Raw genomic sequence first — 19,061 nt, 5'->3', positions numbered from 1 at the left:
AACAGTACACTATGTTCTTTCTTCGCTGATAAAAATCTCAAATTTCCATCACTACTAGGCTAGCAAAGGTTGAGATGTGTCACCATCTAGAAACTAAGATGATTATAATTGCATCCTTCGATGTAAAAATTGAAGATAACGAGATTAATATAGTGGTAATCTTTAGTCTGTTTTTTCTTTGAGAAATTAGGAGTGCTTTATTGATCAAAAGAAATTGAATTACAATCTAATGCGTGTAGCTCGGCAATGCAAGGTGGCGACGAGTGATTTATTTTATCGTTCCTTATTGTAAGGTCAGGTTGTCTATTGCTCAAGATGCCGCACTTGCACGTAGACATAGGCAAAAACATTAATTTTTCCGATCACATGTAAGCATTACTCCTAAATTAATTAATGCAACACTCTTTAAAGACAACAATTAAGAGACCATGCATTCACTATTACAGAAAATCCCATCCGTGATCCCCTCCAATGGAGGTTAAAACGGACCAAAAAACACACCGCCACTAGAGGCTTCTCGAGGCATCCACGGGCGTGATGATCACCGCCATTGTTGCCTCACCACCAGTGGTGGTGAATATTATCCCGAAACAAGTCACCGCCATGGTGGTCCATCACCAGTGACGGTGCTTGTCACCGCCACTGGAAAAGCCCATGAAAACCCTAACAACCACCAGTAGCGGTCGGAAAAAAGAACCGTCACTGGTAGACCACCCGATACATGATGGTACTACTCAGTTTCAGTGACCTTCGCTGAACCCCTTAAGCACCGTCCGATCATTAGTTTAGTACTCAACCGGAACGGGAAACGCACTGAGCACTGAGTAGTAACCACTGGTAAGTGCGGTGGCGGAATCCTTTTTATGCTGGTCGGAACTCGTGTAAACTAGTGAGGTGGGACTAAAGCGGGGAAACAGGTGGGCGATCTCCAGTGGCGGGTCTCAAGTTACTCGCCACTACTGAGGCCTCCAGTGGCGGTTTATTTTTCCGCACACTGCTGGAGGTCACCAGTGGCAGTTTATCCGTACACCCGTCACTGCTGACCTTCCTATATATAACTATTGTGCGAGCCCGAAGCTGTTCGAGCTCGCGCGTCTGTCTTGGACTAGCTGCGGCTCTGCTCCTCACCGGCGGCGAAGCCCTGCCAAAATTGATGGCAGCGGCTCCAAGGTAGCTCTCCCCCCTTCTCCTTTTTCTTTCTCTCCCTTCTTCCTCCGCTTCTTCTTCTTCTTCTTCTTCAATTTGGCCAAAAAGCCATTAATGACGCGGTGGCCGGTGGTGGCAAATCCGGCCCCGATCTCTCTCCGGCGGCTCTCCCGGGCTGCTTTTGCTGTCTCTAGAGCTCCCCCTCACCCTAGTGAGGGCTCTCCCTCCCGGATCCCTTTCTCTCTCACTTTAATTTTGCTCCGATGAGCTCCTCTCTCTCTAGCTCTCTCTCTAGAGTCCATGGCCGCTGCTGCTTATGGGGGAGCTTAGCCCCTGGGGGTTAGCCCTAGGGTTAAGCTTAACCTCGGGACCGGTGTACGTACATGTTCAAGCATATTAAATGTGTGTTGACACCGGCCTTCGTGTCGTGTATTTCTTATGTGATATGATACCGGCCGTCGTGCCGATGTGGGTGGGGGTAATTCGTTTTTGATGCAGGCATCGAATTTCATAGTGCAAAATGCTATTTTTTTTAGCAAAGGTCATGCTGAAATTTTTAATTTTTATCGATCAAGCTGATTCGTTTATTTTTTAAAAAATTGTGTTGTAGCTCGATAGGCCGTGCTTGGATGTACGAGGACAGGTTACGTGTTGAGTGGATAGAGCGGCTGAAGACTTTTGTCGATGCCGGCGTGGAATATATGCATAGGAAAGGGGGTGATAAGATGTGTTGTCCCTATGTGAGATGTCGGAACAGCAAACTGTACGAGCCAGAGGATGTCGAGATGCACTTGCTCATGCGGGTATTTGTGTCTGCTATTCAAGGTGGACTTCTCACGGGGAGGATGGCATTGAAGTCGATGACGGTATTGAGATGGAAAACATGAAGTCTGACGACCAGCCTGGTGAAGAAGCATACCGTGGTGAGGATCCAGTACAGGACGTTCCAACCGGTAGGATAGTTGAAATGCTGGACAATCAGCATCTGCAGAATCAGTTGGATGACACCGAGGATGAGAGAGTGTCCCGTAAGTTTGAGAAGCTGAGGGAGGATGCCGAGACACCGTTATATGAAAATGTCGGCGTGGATAACAGTGTGCTAGAAGTAACGCTCGAGCTTTTGCGTATAAAGGCAAAATACAACATCGTGAACTCGGGATTCATGGAGATTCTGAGTTACCTACGTACGGTACCTCCTCCGGGCAACAAGTTGCCTAAGAGCACGTACGAGGCGAAGAAAGTTACATGCCCCCTCGGGTTAGAGGTCATCAGATACCATGCTTGTCCGCTGGATTGCATCATATATAAGGGCGACTACAAAGACATGCACAGTTGTCCAGTATGCAAAACATTCCGATACAGGAACAAAGACCCCAATCCTAACGGCGGCGAGGAGGAAGAAGTGAAGCGTGGTCCGGCGGCAAAGACGGTCTGGTATCTCCCGTGTGGCACCAGGCTGGAGCGTTGGTTCCAGAAGGAGAAGGAGGCCAGGTCGTTCGTCTACCACGACGCGACTCAGGCGGATATCGATCTCGAGGGCGTGTACCGCAACGATGATGGAGTCCTCAGACACCCCGCAGATGCGGCTCAATGGAGGACTCTAGACGACGAATTCCCCGAATTCGGCGCAGAGCCCAGGAACATCAAGTTCGGGGTAAGTACGGACGGGATCAATCCGTTCGGAAACTTGAGCAGCAAACACAACACATGAAGAGGAAGTACATCCACCTATCAATGCTCATACAAGGACCTAAGCAGCCTGGAGCTGATCTGAACGTGTATCTGGAGCTGCTGAAGGATGGGCACAAGGAGCTTTGGGAGAAGGGTCGAAAGGTTTGGGATGCTCATAAGAAGGAGGAGTTCACCCTTCGAGCAGCTCTCCTGACATGTGTGCATGACTACCCGGCGAACGGGAACTCATCGTGCCAGTCAACACATGGGTACAAAGCATGTACAAAGTGCGGGGACGAGACAGAAGAGTTGTTCCTGCCAGAATCAAAAAAGATTGTGTACATGGGACACTGTAAGTGGCTGGAGATGAAGGACCCGTGGAGGGATGATAAGAAAAACTTCAACGGGAGGGCAGAGAGGCGGCACAAACCGAGGGAACTGACTGGACTCGAAGTATACGAAATTGGCAGGGACCTCGAAGTCGTGGCCGAGAAAGCACAGCCGGCTGCTGGTCTAGATGGCGGCCTTACGTACAAGAGGAGGTCCGTGTTCTAGGACTTGCCTTACTGGACGTTCTTACAGAGCCGTCACGCCATAGACGTCATGCATGTCGAGAAGAACGTGTGCGACAGCCTGTTGGGCTTGATGATGCACCACGCGGGCAAGTCAAAAGATGGACCAAAGGCATGGAAGGACCTGCAGTGGATGGGGATAAGGGAGAAGCTGTGGCCAACAAAGGAAGAGGCGCCGCAGGAAAACAAGAATGGTGAACGCACGATACATGGCATCAAAGTTCCATCGAACTACTCATCCAGCATCAAGAAACTCGTTGACACGAAGAGCCACAAGCTGGTTGGCATGAAGTCTCATGATTGCCACGTGATTCTCACGCAGCTACTTTTGGTTGTAATAAGAGGCTGCATGGAGCCATGGGTGAGAGAAACGGTCATGAAGCTCTGTGACTTCTTCTACACGATCAACTAGAAGTCGATCACGGTGGACCGTTGCCTACAACTGAGGGACGCAATGATACATATATTGTGCGAATGTGAGATGTTCTTTCCCCCAACGTTCTTTGACATTATGGTCCATCTGATGCTCCACGTTGCTGATGAGATCTTGTTGTTAGGGCCATCGTTGCTGCACAACATGTTTGGGCCCGAACGATACAACGGGGTGCTGAAGCGATATGTTCATAACAAAGGGCATCCCGAAGAAAGCATCATGGAAGGCTATCATGCAGAAGAGTGCGTTGTGTTCTGCACTGATTGGTTGGCGGACCGCAAAACCATAGGGGTCCCCGAATCACGACATAAGGGGAAGCTAGAAGGTGAAGGTAGGCTTGGCTGGAAGGATCTTGATGTGCATGCCCGCCAAAGAATGGACGACTGTATAAGAGCACACACAATGGTGCTGCAACTCACGCCAGAGGTCGAGCCGTTTATCGACATGCACATCAAAGAACTTTGAAACCTCAATCCTAACAGGAATGATGATTGGATCCAGGGAAAACACAATTCTACATTCGCCATGTGGCTCAAGGATCTTTGGTATCCGAGGGCTGCGGCGAATGAAGATGAGAAGATTGTCCAAAAGTTGTCACGGCTTCCCGACCGCAACGTCGTGACCTACTAGTCGTACGCAATGAATGGGTATACGTACTACACCAAGGCTCAAGACCGTAAGAGTACGTACCAAAACAGTGGTATAGTGCTCGTTGCTGAGACGGCGACCAACAGCGAAGGCCAGACTGAAGCGTACTATGGCGTGGTCGAAGAGATCTGGGAGCTTGACTACACCTTCACCACCATCGCCATGTTTCGCATTAGATGGGCACGCGATGTCAGGCATGAAGATCATAGGTTCACAACAATGATTCTGCCAAAAGATGTTCCCCGTCATCAGGTGAACGTCAAAAGAATCTCGGCACTGCTTGAACCATGGCAGTTTGATTCCAAATGCAAACAAGTCTTCTTCATAGAAGACCCGATAGCGAAAAACCGCGTAGTCATGAGGAGAGGCAGAAGGAGCATTGTTGGGGTCAACGGAGTAACTTCACAACAAGACTATGAAGGTTTCCCCGATCCCACGACCAGGCAAGAAGGAGAGGTGGCAAGACGGGCGATCCAGATAAGAAAGAAGTCAAAATTACCCACACAAGACGGGGCCTACGCCAGAAGCAGCCACGATGAGGTCCAAACGTATAAGAGGAAAGAGAAGACAACAAAGAAAAAAGACAAGATTGTCCAATAGTTCACTATTTGTGTAATTTTGATAAATTATGCTCGTTGATGATTTTCAATGTAATTTGAATTTTAACGAGGTTCGAATTTTAACTTGTTCAAATTTGAAAACAAATGCCGTAAATTTGTTTGAAATATTTTTCTAGCCATAATGCATATTTTATTTGCTTGTTTCGATTTCGGAAACAATTAAGAGATATGGATTTTTTTTTTTAAAACTTATTACATGTTATTTTCATTATAAAGGAGAAAAAAAAGTTTCTAAGCCCGCGGGTCAACTGAGCGTTTTAGGTTCGGGCCCAGCCAGGCGAACTCAGGAGCAGCCTACTACCTACTAGGCCAGCGCAGACCCGGGCCAACGAGGCTGTATTCCGAGCCCACAAAGAACAGTACAGGTACCGGGCCCACGGATCAGGCGAGGACCACAGGAGACAGGTGAGTGGAATATTCAGAAGCTGATGGGAGAAGGGAAGAATGCCTTTTATGCTGGTCGAAATGCTTGTAAACTAGCGAGGAGGGACTAAACTCCCACCTCGCCTCGCGCGGCATCCCGCAGAAGGCCACCAGTGGCGGTGGCGTCACAGTAACCCGCCACTGGAAGTCGTACCAGTGGCGGTGAATACAGGGAAACCCGCCACCAGAAGGGGGCACCAGTGGCGGTGATTTTCGAGAAACCCGCCACTGGTGAGTGCTACAAGACTTAGGGATTTCCCAAATCTTGCCCCACTCACCAGTGGCCGTGATTTGTGTGAAACCCGCCACTGGTAATGATTTCAGAATGCACTATTATATTCTCCGCATTCCCAAAAAATATAGCAGTTGTACTTTTAGGTGTATAATAATATTGTTTATTCCCAATACAAATTTTAGACATTAATTCATAGTATTTCATACAAATTTCTATGATTATGTGTGGCTTTTTTGCTAATTTAATTCCATAAAATTCAATTTTCATCGAAATGAGCTGAAACTTTGCATGGGAACACCTCTCAGTCTAATGAAGCCACATGGAAAAAATCAAGCTCGAAGTTGTTTTAATGTTACAATTTGGATGTTGGCTTAGAAGGTATCAGAGATATCTACCTAGATGATCCCAATATTGTATTCTTATGAGCTTCATTTGAAATTTTTACACCAAACTTCATATGCAGGCATATTATTGTGTGAGAAGCTTCCATGCCAATATCGGGCCATTCTGAGCAATTTTGTAATTTATAACAATTTTTAACCACAGTAAACACTAAAAAAGCATAAATATTTCATTTTCAGCAATGTATTTAGCATTGAAAACTTTAGTGAGACAAGAAATAATTATTATACACTTGAAAGTACAGGTGCTATAATTTTCAGATAGACACATAATATAATAAGAATATAATACTAGAGCCAAAATATTAACCAGTGACGGGTATATATAATAGCACCGCAACTGGTGCGTGGAACAGGAATGTGGTGAACCCTCACTCCTGTTCCAATTACCAGTGGCGGAGTTTTCATATATCCGCCGCTGGTGGATCACCAATGGCGGGTATCCGGAAATCCCCACCACCAGTGGTCTCCTGTACCAGTAACCCTAGGAGGGGTCACCAGTGGCGGGTATCCACTAAATACCCGCCATTGGTGATGTTCCCTATATATATTACAGAGCAGGACTTGGCGAAAATTTCGTATCCGAAGCGCGCGTCTATTTTGGAGCAGCAGCGCTTACTCTCTCTACCCGACGATGAAGCCCTGCCAAAATCTCGCGCCGCCGCCGCCCTTCTCCCTCGCCTCCCCTCCCCTCCCTCGCGCCTCCCTCGCCGTCGCCCTTCTCCTCGGCTCCCAAACCCAAACCCTAGCCGCCGCCGCCATGTCGTCGCAGGACCCGAGCTCCGGCGGGAGGTGGCAACGGACGACGAGGAGCGGGAAGCCCCTCGCCCCGCAGGCCCCGCCGCCGGCCACCGGATCCAGATCCAGCGGCCCCGCCTTGCCGCTGCCCGGCCTGCATCGCCAGGGGCGCGACCGGGCCTCCTCGACGCCGCCGCCTCCACCGGTCGCCCCGACCCCCGCCGCCCCCAGCCGCGGCTGCTGCCCCGACCCCCGCTGCCGCCCCGACCCCGGCCACCCCGACCCCGACCACCGTCGCTGCGGCCCCCACCGCCGACCCTGCCTCCCCCACCGCGCCCGCCGTGGCCCACATGCCACCGCCACCGTCAAGGTAAGTTTTTTGTTTAGGTTTAATTTTCTGTTTAGGGTTGTTGTTTGTTTAGGTTTAATTTTCTGTTTAGGGTTGTTGTTTAGGTTTAATTTGATGTTTAGAGTTGCTGTTTGTTTAGGTTTAATTTTCAGTTTAGGGTTGTTGTTTAGTATATAACGTATGAGGGTTAATTTGATTAATCTTAGGCAAAACCTAAATTTCTTGTTGTTTAGGGTTGCTGTTAGTTTAGTTAAATGATTAATTTATTATATAACTTATAAGTGCTTAGTTCTGTTCACTTATTAGTATATTTTGCTGCTAGTTAGGTTAACTTGCTGGTGCTTAAGATAATTTGATGTTTATTTGATAAATATGTTGTTGGTGGTGCTGTTATTGGTGCATGTGATCCCGACCATCGTGTCGGTTGATATGAGCAATGTGGGCCCGGCCATCGTGCCGGGTCGTTGAGAAGGGTCCGGCCATTGTGCCGAGGGGGTATATATATGTGGGTGGGAATTTTTTTATGCAGGTATAAAATTCGGGTAGACTCATTTGTTGTTTTACAGCAATGGTCATGCCGAATTTTTCCGTTTTTTTAAATTACTTTTATAAGTGTTGGATAGGAACCTCAGACTCGCGTTGAAGAGGTGCCTGAGAAGCCACCGGTTGTGGAGGGAGAAGTCCAAGAAGAAGCGGGAGCATCTTCCTCGGGCTCGGAAATTGCCATGAGCGATGGCTTCGAGCATGGTGAAGGAGCCGAGGAGCAGTTGTTCCTTGAAGCAGCTGCTCCTTGAAGGAGCAGCTAATGAGGAAGAAGCCCAGGGTGCGACGTCTCAGGCTACGGCGTCGACTACTCAGTCGAAGTCCAAGCGGGGGACGAACAAGGTGCCGTCGGAGACATGGGTCGTCACCAAGCTCAATAAAGAAAGGTACTCGGAGAAACCGGTGGAGGCTGCAGAAAAATTCGCCAACACATGCAACGCCATCGTACGAGGACACGCTCGGATCTATCAAAGATGGAGCGACGTCCCTAAAGCTGTGAAGCAGGAGTGTTACGAGGCGTCATGGAAGCGGTTCGTGCCTGCCAATGATGAGATCCGCTCACGGTTGGAGTGGTGGATGCACCAAGTCATGAGGATGGGCCAGAGCACGTGGCAATATAACTGCAGAAAGCTCATCGGCAAAGACTGGAAGACTGTGGTTAACAAGCACTGGAAGGAGATCTCGGAGGAGGACTAGGAGAGGTTCAAGGTGTGGGTCAGGCCCCCTGAATTCAAGGCCAGCCAAAAATGGTACAAGAAGCTTCATGAGAAAAAGCCCTTCGACCACCGCCTCGGCAGTGGTGCATGCTCCGGAAAGGAGAAGGTGTGGGTGAAGGAGGACGCCACATTGGACCAAGCCAGGATACAACCGAGGGTCCCAACTTTGCTTCGCGGTGAGCGCTCCAGCAAATGGCTGCGGTCTTCAATGACCGCAAATCAGTGGGCGGGCATGGAGCCTATGTCATAGAAGCAAGAGGCTGCACTCGTAAGGCCTCATCCTAACATCTTCTTTTATCGGTTGGGCTTCTTATACTCACATATAAGATTAACACCGAGCATGTTGTTTTTTGTATACAGGGTGTAATGGCAGAGTGGGAGTCGGATGCCTCCCACTCGTCTATCAACAAACAGTGCGATGATGCCATCAGCAACGTTCTGCAATGAAATGAGCACGAGGGCCATATGCGAGGTGTCTGTTCCGGGCCCTTTCGCAGGCAGATGGCGAAAGAGCAAGGTTTCCGGAAACACAGAAGGGCGTCCAGCAAAGAACAGAGCTCAAAGAAATTATATGAGATGTTCCGGGTGTTGGCGAGGGAGGAGCTCAGGAAGCTCATGCGGCATGCAAGGGACCAACGTGACGTCGACAACTTCATTGATCACAGTGTTTTCTCGCCGGCGCCCATCCAACCAACCCCACCCACACCGGATCCGTCCCCGCTGGGGAATAAGAGCACCTCATGCTCCGGCACCGAGTGGCAGCTTGGCCCGCTTAGGCCACCCGACGAGAACCTCACGGTAAGCGTCTTCGCGCGCTATGAAAAATAGTGAAATACCACTATCATGCTCCAATCTATTAATGATGTTGCCATGTTTGTCATGCGCAGAAGGGCATCAAATGCCGGTGAAGCGACCGCCCCCGTAAAAGGGTTCGATCTCTGTGCTTTAGTGCTAGTCCCTGGATCGACTCACTAGCACACACATTTTCAAGATGTAATATCATAGAACAAAGGCCTCAATATTACAACGTATCATCCAGAATATAAAAGGGTACTTACAACTCGCATAACCTCACGGGTTAGCTAGAAATTAAACAATTGTTTAGCAGCGGAAAAACGGAAGATACAAGGGCACATCAACACCACGGTGAGAGCGTGTTGGAATGTAGGCCCGCAACCCAAACATGCAGAACGTACAACTTACTCGTCGTCGGAGCTTCCTGCATCATCAAACGATGCAGCCACTAGGGTCAATACATTGATTGTATTGGCAAGATTCACTAGGAGCTATACCAGAGCCTACCAAATATATGCATAATGTGGTAAAGTGGGGTTCAAGCTATTTGCATAAAAGCTTAGTTATTGAATCCTATCTTTTAATCAAATAGAATTTTATCACTATTGGACACGGGGTAGACACGCCCATGCTCCTATTATCCTAGAGCACATTGATGTTGATTCATCAAGAGCCCCTACCCTGTTCAACCATTCATTTTATTTAAGAAGTTAGAATGAGTGAGACTTTCCTTACAGCTCCACATCTAGTCGCTCAAATTGTCCGTTGCCGGGGACACGGCTAAGTACTTAGTTTTGACGCTCTCGAGAGTTTGTACACATTCCCCACAAGAAACCGACGTGTTAATCCCTTGCTGTCCTCAAGGTAGAGTAGCAACGGCATCGATTACGAGATTTTCAGAGGTAATTCCCTAAACCACGAGAGAATCACGCTCCCCCTACACGGCTACCTCAGTACAATTCCTCGGGTCTAGGTTCATACAACTTACTCTTGTCTCGCCAGAGCCCATATAGCATTGTGGTTGTACTAGAAGCTTCTAAATAGGAAACTAGTCCAGTCTCGGTTACCCCAGGTGGCATTCCACATTTGCAACGTAGGCGCTCCCCGAATCCACGGGAGAGACGTCCATGGACGATCCATTCCTGAATCCACAAGAACTCGACTTAGAGGGACCCATAGAAATGGACCTGACGCCGCTAATCCTCAAAATCTTCAAAGCTGCCCACCCAGGACGGTTCATTTAATTAATTGTTTTGCCTTACATCTAATAAAATCATTTCATATCGCCAAAGGCATAACAATAAATAATGTAGTTATTTCCCCCACGATACTACCATAGCCAAGCATTCAACTACAATCGAAGGCAATTTTGGTAGCAAGGTAATGGCGAGGGTAAACTATACTACCTGGGATTTATAGCTAGCATAGAAGTACGAATAATATTCCTGATGCATCTAATAAAACATCTAGTGCATAGTAAAAATATTTAGGAGAATGATCAAAGTGAACTTGCCTTGTCCAAGGTTGTGGTAGTTCTCGCACTCTTCGCAACAACAATGCTTACACTCCACACAATCTAAAATAAAAGGAACACACACAATAAACACAACATTCAATACAAAAACCATGCCATGATGCACATGCTATGCTGATGCACACAAAGGTTACCTCTAAGGTAAGAAGCTTCGTTTCTGTTTTGAAAAGTTTTTCAAATTGTTTGGACAGATTATACAACATCAAAGTGGTAATTAATATGCAAGAAACATGGATAGGTTTAAAACAAAAGATTGTGCGGCTTTTGTAACATAGAGCAATATTTAACTTGCATCCCATGATTATACACAAAATAATTTCTTTTCTGGTCCTAATGGATAGAGAACGAGTTTAAATAATTTTATAGCAAGCTAACATGCTCAAAACTATTTTGAAACAATTCATTTGAAATTTAAACCATAAACCACCATTTTGTAAATAGCTACTGTCTAAGTTATTCAAAACTGAAAATAAACAGTGCCAAAATATTCTACACGTTACGACGATTCCAGAAAGGTGTGGATCGTAAATTTTGGACAAACGGTTTAAAAGATATAAAGGTTTGAAGTTATAGGGTCTTTTCTGCAAAAGTGTATTATCCACTTCGGCCGAATAAAAAAATAAAATAAAATAAAACAAAACTTGCCACGTGGCGAAACCTGACTGGCCGGTTTCTAGGGTTCCGGCCGGCGGACGAGCTCGCCGGCGGCGGCGCGGGCAGGCGGCGCGGAGGCGGGCGCGGGCGGGCGGCGGGGGCGGCGCGCGCGGGGCGGCTGCGGGCGGCACAGGGAAGCGCGGCGCGGCAGGCGGCGGGAGCGCGCGGAGGGCGGCCGGCGGCGGCGGCGCACGGGCGCGGGGCGGAGCACGGGCGCGCGGGGCGGTGCGGGGCGGCTCGGGGCGCAGCCGAGCGGCACGGGCGCGGGCGGCGCGCGGGTGCGGGCAGAGCACGGGCGGGGGGCGCGCAGGCGGCCGGAGGCGGGGAAGACGGGCGGCGAACGGCGGTGCGCGGACGGCGTCCAACCTCGAAACCGAGCGCGTCACCGGATGTGCTAGGGAGAGGGGAGAACGGGAAGGTGGCCGGGGATGGGAGAAGCTCACCGGAGCGGCGAAAAAACGCGAAGAACGGCGGCGTCCGTGAAGAACTTCGGCGAGAAATTAAATCCTAACCGATGCGAAATTGGGCGAGCGGTTTGGGGGAATTGGTAGAGGAGTTCGGGGGCTTCGATATGACGCGCGGGGTTTCGGATTTGGTGGTTCGTGCGCGATGAAATCGGAACGGATTCGTGGGCAGTTCGCGGGCGTGCGTGGCCGGATTTTTCGGACGGAGGTTGAAGATGACGCGTGGGTCCCACCGGTCAGTGAGAGCGACGGCTCGGGCGGGCTGAGCCGGTCCGGTTCGGTCCGGTCCGGTTCGGTCCGGTCCGGTTCGGTCCGGTCCGGTCCGGTTTGACCGGGTCGGTCCGGTTTTCCTCGGTTTTTCCTTTTCTTTTATCTATTTTCTGTTTTCGAACCTCAAAATTGATTCGGAGCTCCAAATCACTCCAAATAAAATGCAAAAAAATTTGTAAAATCATATTTTCATATGATCTAACTTTTGGAGCAAGAATTTTCTCAAAATAAAATATTTAAAAATACATTTGCCTATAAAATGGCTTTTAGGGCCCTTAGGTTATCAAAACAAATTATTTTTCAAAATACTTTCAAAAGCCAATTATGGGATAGCTCTATATATATGCATTAAATCCCTTTTTACCACAATACCCTCATGGGTTAATAATGCAAATACCCAAGAGCAAGATCAAAGCCCAAAATCAAATAACAGCATTTTTGAAAAAGGGTTTTCTGGGCAAACTTTAGGGTTTTGAAAGTGATCAAATGCAAGGGTGACATGATGCTTATGATATGCAATGCATATGAAGGGTTTTGAAAATTGGGATGTTACAGCCGGCTACACATGCCGACGGTGGGGAATCCTCTGGGCGCGCGCAGGTTGCTGATGCCACGTACGGCCGTGGTGCACCACGTGACCCTTCGAGACAACATGGTCAGGGTGCTGGTGGACTACGTGCTCAAGGGCTTCGAGGATGAACCGGTCCCTTATCCTCCGCACAAAGAGGCGACGACCCTAAGGGATTGCGTCAACTCCTACGTCATCTGGCCTAGGAGGTTGGTGGTCCTCGCTACGGAGCCTTCTCCTTCTCCATCTCCGTCGCCCCGCCTCGGTCCGTCTCCACCCGCCCGGCGCCTGACGTCTCCGTCGCCGCTTGGCACCTTACCCGCTCCTTTGGACTACGAGCCCGTGGAACGAGACTTCTCACCTGCGGCGGAGTGCAGCGACGACAATGCAGGCCAAAATCCTCCGTCGCCGCCCAAATCCGAAGCCCCGAAGCCATCCGTACCAAGACCCGTCCCTCGGAGAGTCGCAGCAGCATCGGCCCCATTAGAGCCCCGTCCAAGTGCCCCATCTGGGATGCAAGTCCCACATAAACCGGACAATTCCGATTTCCTGAGACGCAGGAAATACAAGAGGGGGACAGGCGGCAAGGCAAGCAAGGGCTCCTCCAAGGAGGGGAAAGAGTCGTCTTCTACGGGAAGACAACCAAAAACTGCCGCCGCGGATAGAAGGGATTTGGGAAGAGCGACCAGACATTCGGAAGATGCCCACCCACCCCCGTGTTGGAGATAGATTGCCTGATGGATCTTATTTCGTGGACAGGCGATCCTCCCAATTTTTGTTGTTCCACCCCAGACAACCGTTGGTGTCCCTGGATGACCTGTATCGCCTGCCACGGGAGATGCAAGAGCTCCATGAAAAATACATGAATGTGGCATCATCAGGCGCAAACCTAACAAATCTGGAAATTAGGGTTCGAGTGCCAAAGCATTATGGCTTCTTCGACTCCAATACGGGGGAAATCCAGAGGGAAAACGACGTTACCTTCGGCATTGACTTCCTCGACTTGTTTCACCTCTTCAACCGCAAGTGCCTCGACAACGCCATATTAAGACTGTGAGGGAGGCCTATAGGGTGAAGCAATATGGGATGGCCGTCGCCAGCCCCCTCCTCTTCAATGCCATTTTGCTTGGTCCAGACCCATTGTTGGCCGAAAGTAGAAGGTTGGCGATTGAATACCTCACTCAGGTTGTGTTTGTTTGGGCCGGAGCTCCACAGCTTCAGATTCTACAGCTGCAGATTCCAGAATCAGCTGTAGCTGCCAGCTGCAGCTGGAAGATTGGAGCCTATTTGTTTGGGCGGCTGGTCCGCTGCAGCTGCAACTGAAATATGCTGAAATGACCTGAATGACCCTGTAGTTCTGTAGATTTGGTATTAGTGCTAACTGTAGTGTTTTACATGTAAATTAATCGTTTTTTGCTGTGGAGTCTGCTTCTTCTACTCCATCAGACAATATGTACGCATTATAATAATTTTTTAGAACACATTATACCATAGTATAATAATAATATATTGTCCACGCATCGTTTGCAAAATATAAGATCATCATGATAGTAAATTAGTCTAACCTATTACAATCCTACTCTCTTGCGGCCATCAGAGCATCAGCAATTCCATCACGAGTTGCGTCCATTGTGGTGTTGCTACTTCCCACATAGCTCCCACCACTTGTGTTGACGACATGGCCGGGAGGCATGTGGTCCTCGTCAGCATCGCATCTAGCAAAGTGGTAATCATACAAATTACTATCTCGTATGAAGTTGTGCAACGCCATACAAGCAATGATAATCCTTGCTTGCTTTCTCGGTGGGTAGCTAGGGACAGCTTTCAACATGCGCCATCTTTGCTTCAAGACGGCAAAGCATCGTTCTATGACATTTCTAAGTGATGAATGTAGATAGTTGAAGACTTCCTTCCTACCACTTGCAGCGGCGCCATGTTGATACTCAGGTAGATGGTACCTCGTGCCTCTAAACGGTGCTAGATAACCAATCTGATTGGGGTATCCAGAATCAACAAGATAAAATTTACCTGTACACATGCAAGTGTGAGTCAAAAGAACTGACTATAAAATGTTTACTCGAGAGAGGCAAACATATGAGAAAATTATACCTCTTGGAGGATGAGGAAACTTTTCTTTATATTTGTCCAAGGTATCCTTGAATATCCTTGTGTCATGTGCCGAACCTGGCCATCCAGCCACGACCGAGATGAATCTCATGTCAAAGTCACATACGCCCATAACATGCTATGTTGCATAACTAGCTCGACCAACATGGTTAACCGTGTCTTTGGCAGGCACGATAACAGGTACGTGCGTACCATCAATAGCACCAATGCAATTGTTGAAGTGAGGATAAAACTGTGAGCCCTGCAATCTCTCATGCACATTTCTGAATTGGGGATCAACTGGTCTAATGATGTCTGCAGCTAGGGGTGCACATAAAAACCGAGAAACCGAAACCGATCACCGAAGAACCGGAAACCGAAGCCGATTGGACCAAAACCGAAGAACCGTTTAAAACTTCGGTCAGCAAACTCAAAGAACCAAAGTTTGTTCGGTTAATTCGGTCTCTTGCCTCGGTTAACCGAAAAAACCGAAGAACCGAAGTTCATTGCTGCATCTTTAAAATTTAATGTTTTCATTGCATGTTAGATGATATTTACTCATTACGTGTGTCTGTGTCACATAAGATTATGTGTTTATTTTTGCGTGTAAGTTAAATCTATTTTCTGTTGTAAGTAGAAGATTGAACTAAATTTGTTTTTATTATTTTTTTTGCCGTAAACACAATGTTCGTTTAGTTCGGTTCCGAACCAAAAACCGAACCGAATTTTCGGTGAACCGAACTTTCGGTTCTCAAAAGTTTTAAGATAACTTCGGTCCTCATATTTGAAGAACCGAATTTCATGAAAACCCGAAGAACCGAACCGAAATTTCGGGTATAACCAAACGCCCACCCCGATCTGCAGCTAATAAATTCAAACACTTCAACACATGGTTGAATTTCCGATTGATAGTTTCAGTGGACCTCTGGAAACGATTCTGAACTTGACTCATAGACTGTGGGCTACCAACGGTCCACAAGAACATCCCAAGGGCCTCTTCAGAACACATGTTTCTTGTTTCTTGCAACCCATAGTCACGTACCAAAGTCTCGTGCAATACATCAAAATAAGACCTATGCATTCTGAACATCTTATAGCAATCATTGGAAGACCCCAAACTATCATAAACCCACTGTTGTCCAGTACACCTTGCCTCTCTCCTTTTCTTTTTCATTAGATATTTCTGGAAGTGAGTGGCAGCAACAAAAGCAACATACATGTATTGTTTGATATATCTTCTCTTTCAACTTTTTCCTCCTCATGGCAGATTCATCCTCACTTCCACTTTCATTTGAAATGTTAGTGCCGCTGCTATTAGTCGCATTGTTAGTTGTTGTGCTCATCTATAAACACATCAATTACAAGAGGTTAGTACCACATAAGACCAATTAATCCATACTTAGCTCAAATAAATAGTTGACAACCGAATCAAACAAGCATATGGTTCAAATTCATTGTAGCACACAGGAATGCATACTTGAAATAAATTGTAGCACACAGGAACTAATCATCGAAATACATGGAAAGCAAACACACAAGGATACACTAGTTTCTCTTCCTGTCCTCATATTGTCTCTTGAGCCAATTGAGCTTCCCTTCTTTTGTCTTCATAGATAGAAAGAAACAACGATTTGTAGACTTAGCAAACAATTTTGTAGCAATGTAGTGCTCATCACTAAGCTCGGATGCTCCACACTTGGCAACCTCTTCCATGATGGCTGCAATGTTCTTAGCTTCAGTAGTAGTACTGTTACTACTACTTTCAGTAACAACATGGTCAACAAATCTCTGGAACTCATTAGACATATTCGCCTTCTTCGGGTTAGATGAACTACAAGGTATTGCACTTGATGGACGTTTGGGCCTTTTCTTGAGCCATGGGCTAACAGTAGGAGTCTCGGTCTCTTCTTCATCCACATCAACCACATCTTCTTGAACCTGAATGTGTCACACCAGTGGCACCCGGGGTACCACCGCTGCGCGACGCGTGGGCCCCGTCCCTGAGTTCTCGAGGAAGTTCCATCCCGGGCAGCGGCTACGAGCAGCCCGGCAAGCTACCAGCCCGGAAGGGCTAGCGGGGTTTCGGGGAATATTCCTGCCTGGGCACCTCCCGGGAAGCCTCTTCCCGGGGAGAGGTTCCCGGGTGCGTTGGGCCCGGGCGCTTCCCGGGGAGCGACTTGCCGGGACAGGGGGTTCCCGGGCGCAGGCCCCCGCCTCAAGGGTGGGGTCTAGTCAGCAGATCAACAGCGCCGTGCGGGCGTGTGGCGGGCGTGGGGTGCGTGGCCCCACCGGGGCAAGGAGTAAGGCGCACGGCTCATTAAATGAGCCGACAGGAGGGGCGTTACCCGTCAGGATCATGCAAACAGTGGCTGTCCAATCCTACTCTAGGGTTTTAGACCCCTAGCGGCGAAGGTGGCGTCACTGCGCGCCACCAGCTCAACGGGGGGGAGTTGTATGCCTCCCCGCTCAACACTTGTAGCCCATGCACCGTGGCACCTGTGGCATCCCCTTGAGTATAAAAGGAGGACCCCCGCCAACGGTCAAAGGGTTGGAATCCCAGTTGGTTCCAGTAGGCTGTTCTTTGGGTTCGGTTCGATCAGCCCGCAGTTAGCCTCTAGCGTTAGCAGAGAATAGTAAGGAGTACTTAGCCAAAGGGAGAGAGTACCCAGGAACTCACCCGGCAACCTGTAACACTTGATCTGTAGTCAATATCAGCTCAGACAGGTGGCCCGAACCTGGGTAAAAACGTGCGTGCATGTGTTCTCTAATTAGCGCGCACCTGTAGTGCATCATTTCGCCGGCCCCGCAGGGCCCATCGGCCGTGCCGGTGATCGCCGGGGCGATCCCCGACGCCCTTGCCGAACCTAAAAGGGGGCCGTGGCCGCACGCCCCCGGTGTTGGAGCACCGTGCGAAGACATCTGGCGCGCCAGGTAGGGGGCGCGGGAGTAGAGCTCGTCGGAGATCGCCGGCAGCAGCGTTTGCATCGACGTCGGCCTCGCCTTCTTCGCCGACGAGACCAGTCACCATGCCCCCCAAGCGGGCTGGTGATCCTCGGTGTAACAACCCAATTTTCAAAACTCTTCATATGCATTGCATATCATAACCATCATGTCACCCTTGCATTTGATCACTTTCAAAACCCTAAAGTTTGCCCAGAAAACCCTTTTGCAAAAATGCTTTTATTTGATTTTGGGCTTTGATCTTGCTCTTGAGTATTTGCATTTTAACCCAATAGGGTATCGTGGTAAAAAGGGATTTAATGCATGTATAGAGCTATCCCATAAATTGACTTTTGAAAGTATTTTGAAAAATAATTTGTTTCGATAGCCTAAGGGCCCTTAAAGCCATTTTATAGGCAAATGTATTTTCAAATATTTTATTTTGAGAAAATTATTGTTCCAAAAGTTAGATCATATGAAAATATGATTTTACAATTTTTTTTTGCAATTTATTTGGAGTGATTTGGAGCTTCGAATCAATTTTGAGGTTCAAAAACAGAAAATAGACAAAAGAAAAGGAAAAACCGGAGAAAACCGGTCAAATCGGACCAGACCGGACCGAACCGGACCGGCCCAGCCCTAACCGGCCGGCCCGCTCTCACTGACCGGTGGGACCCGCGCTCATCTTCTTCTCCAACCGTCTGCCCGAGAAGCCCGGCCACGAACGACTCCGAGTCACCCACGATTCCGTTCCGATTTCTTCGCGCACGAACCACCAAATCCGAAACCCCGCACGTCATATCGAAGCCCCCGAACTCCTCTACCACTTCCCCCAAACCGTTCGCCCAATTTCGCTTCGGTTTGAGATTAATTTCTCGCCGGAGTTACTCTCTGTCGCCGCCGTTTTCCGCGTCTCGCTGCCGTTCCGGTGAGTCTTAGCCCGCGCCGACCCCCTAATCTTCTTCCCCTCTTCATTGCGCTCGAAGTGACGCGGTCCAATTTGCTTTTGGAGCGCCGCCTGCGCCGCCCCGAGCCGCCGGTGCGCGCCCCGCGCCCCCTCCGGCCCCCCGCGCGCTCCCACGCCCCGCGCCGCCCGCAGCCGCCGCCATCCGGCGAGCTTGCCCGGCCGGCCGGAAACCCTAGGCTCCGGCCACTCTTGTTCTGCCACGTGTCAGTGCGTTTTGTTTTAATTTAATTCGGCCGAATTAGAAAATGCACTTTTGCAGAAAAGACCA

General features: G+C 48.8%; 1 protein-coding gene across 1 annotated transcript; it reads left to right on the top strand.

Moving 5' to 3' along the window:
- Positions 1 to 6,909: 6,909 nt before the first annotated feature.
- On the top strand, positions 6,910 to 8,030 carry LOC106866356 (proline-rich proteoglycan 2-like). Its single transcript, XM_014900446.1, has 2 exons — positions 6,910 to 7,257; positions 7,860 to 8,030. Exons 1-2 carry the CDS (start codon positions 6,910 to 6,912, stop codon positions 8,028 to 8,030), a joined length of 519 nt encoding a protein of 172 aa, XP_014755932.1.
- Positions 8,031 to 19,061: the final 11,031 nt, after the last annotated feature.

This window comes from Brachypodium distachyon, chromosome 3, assembly GCF_000005505.3.
Source record: "Brachypodium distachyon strain Bd21 chromosome 3, Brachypodium_distachyon_v3.0, whole genome shotgun sequence".
Taxonomy (NCBI): domain Eukaryota; kingdom Viridiplantae; phylum Streptophyta; class Magnoliopsida; order Poales; family Poaceae; genus Brachypodium; species Brachypodium distachyon.
This window is presented reverse-complemented; position numbering and strand designations above follow the sequence as displayed.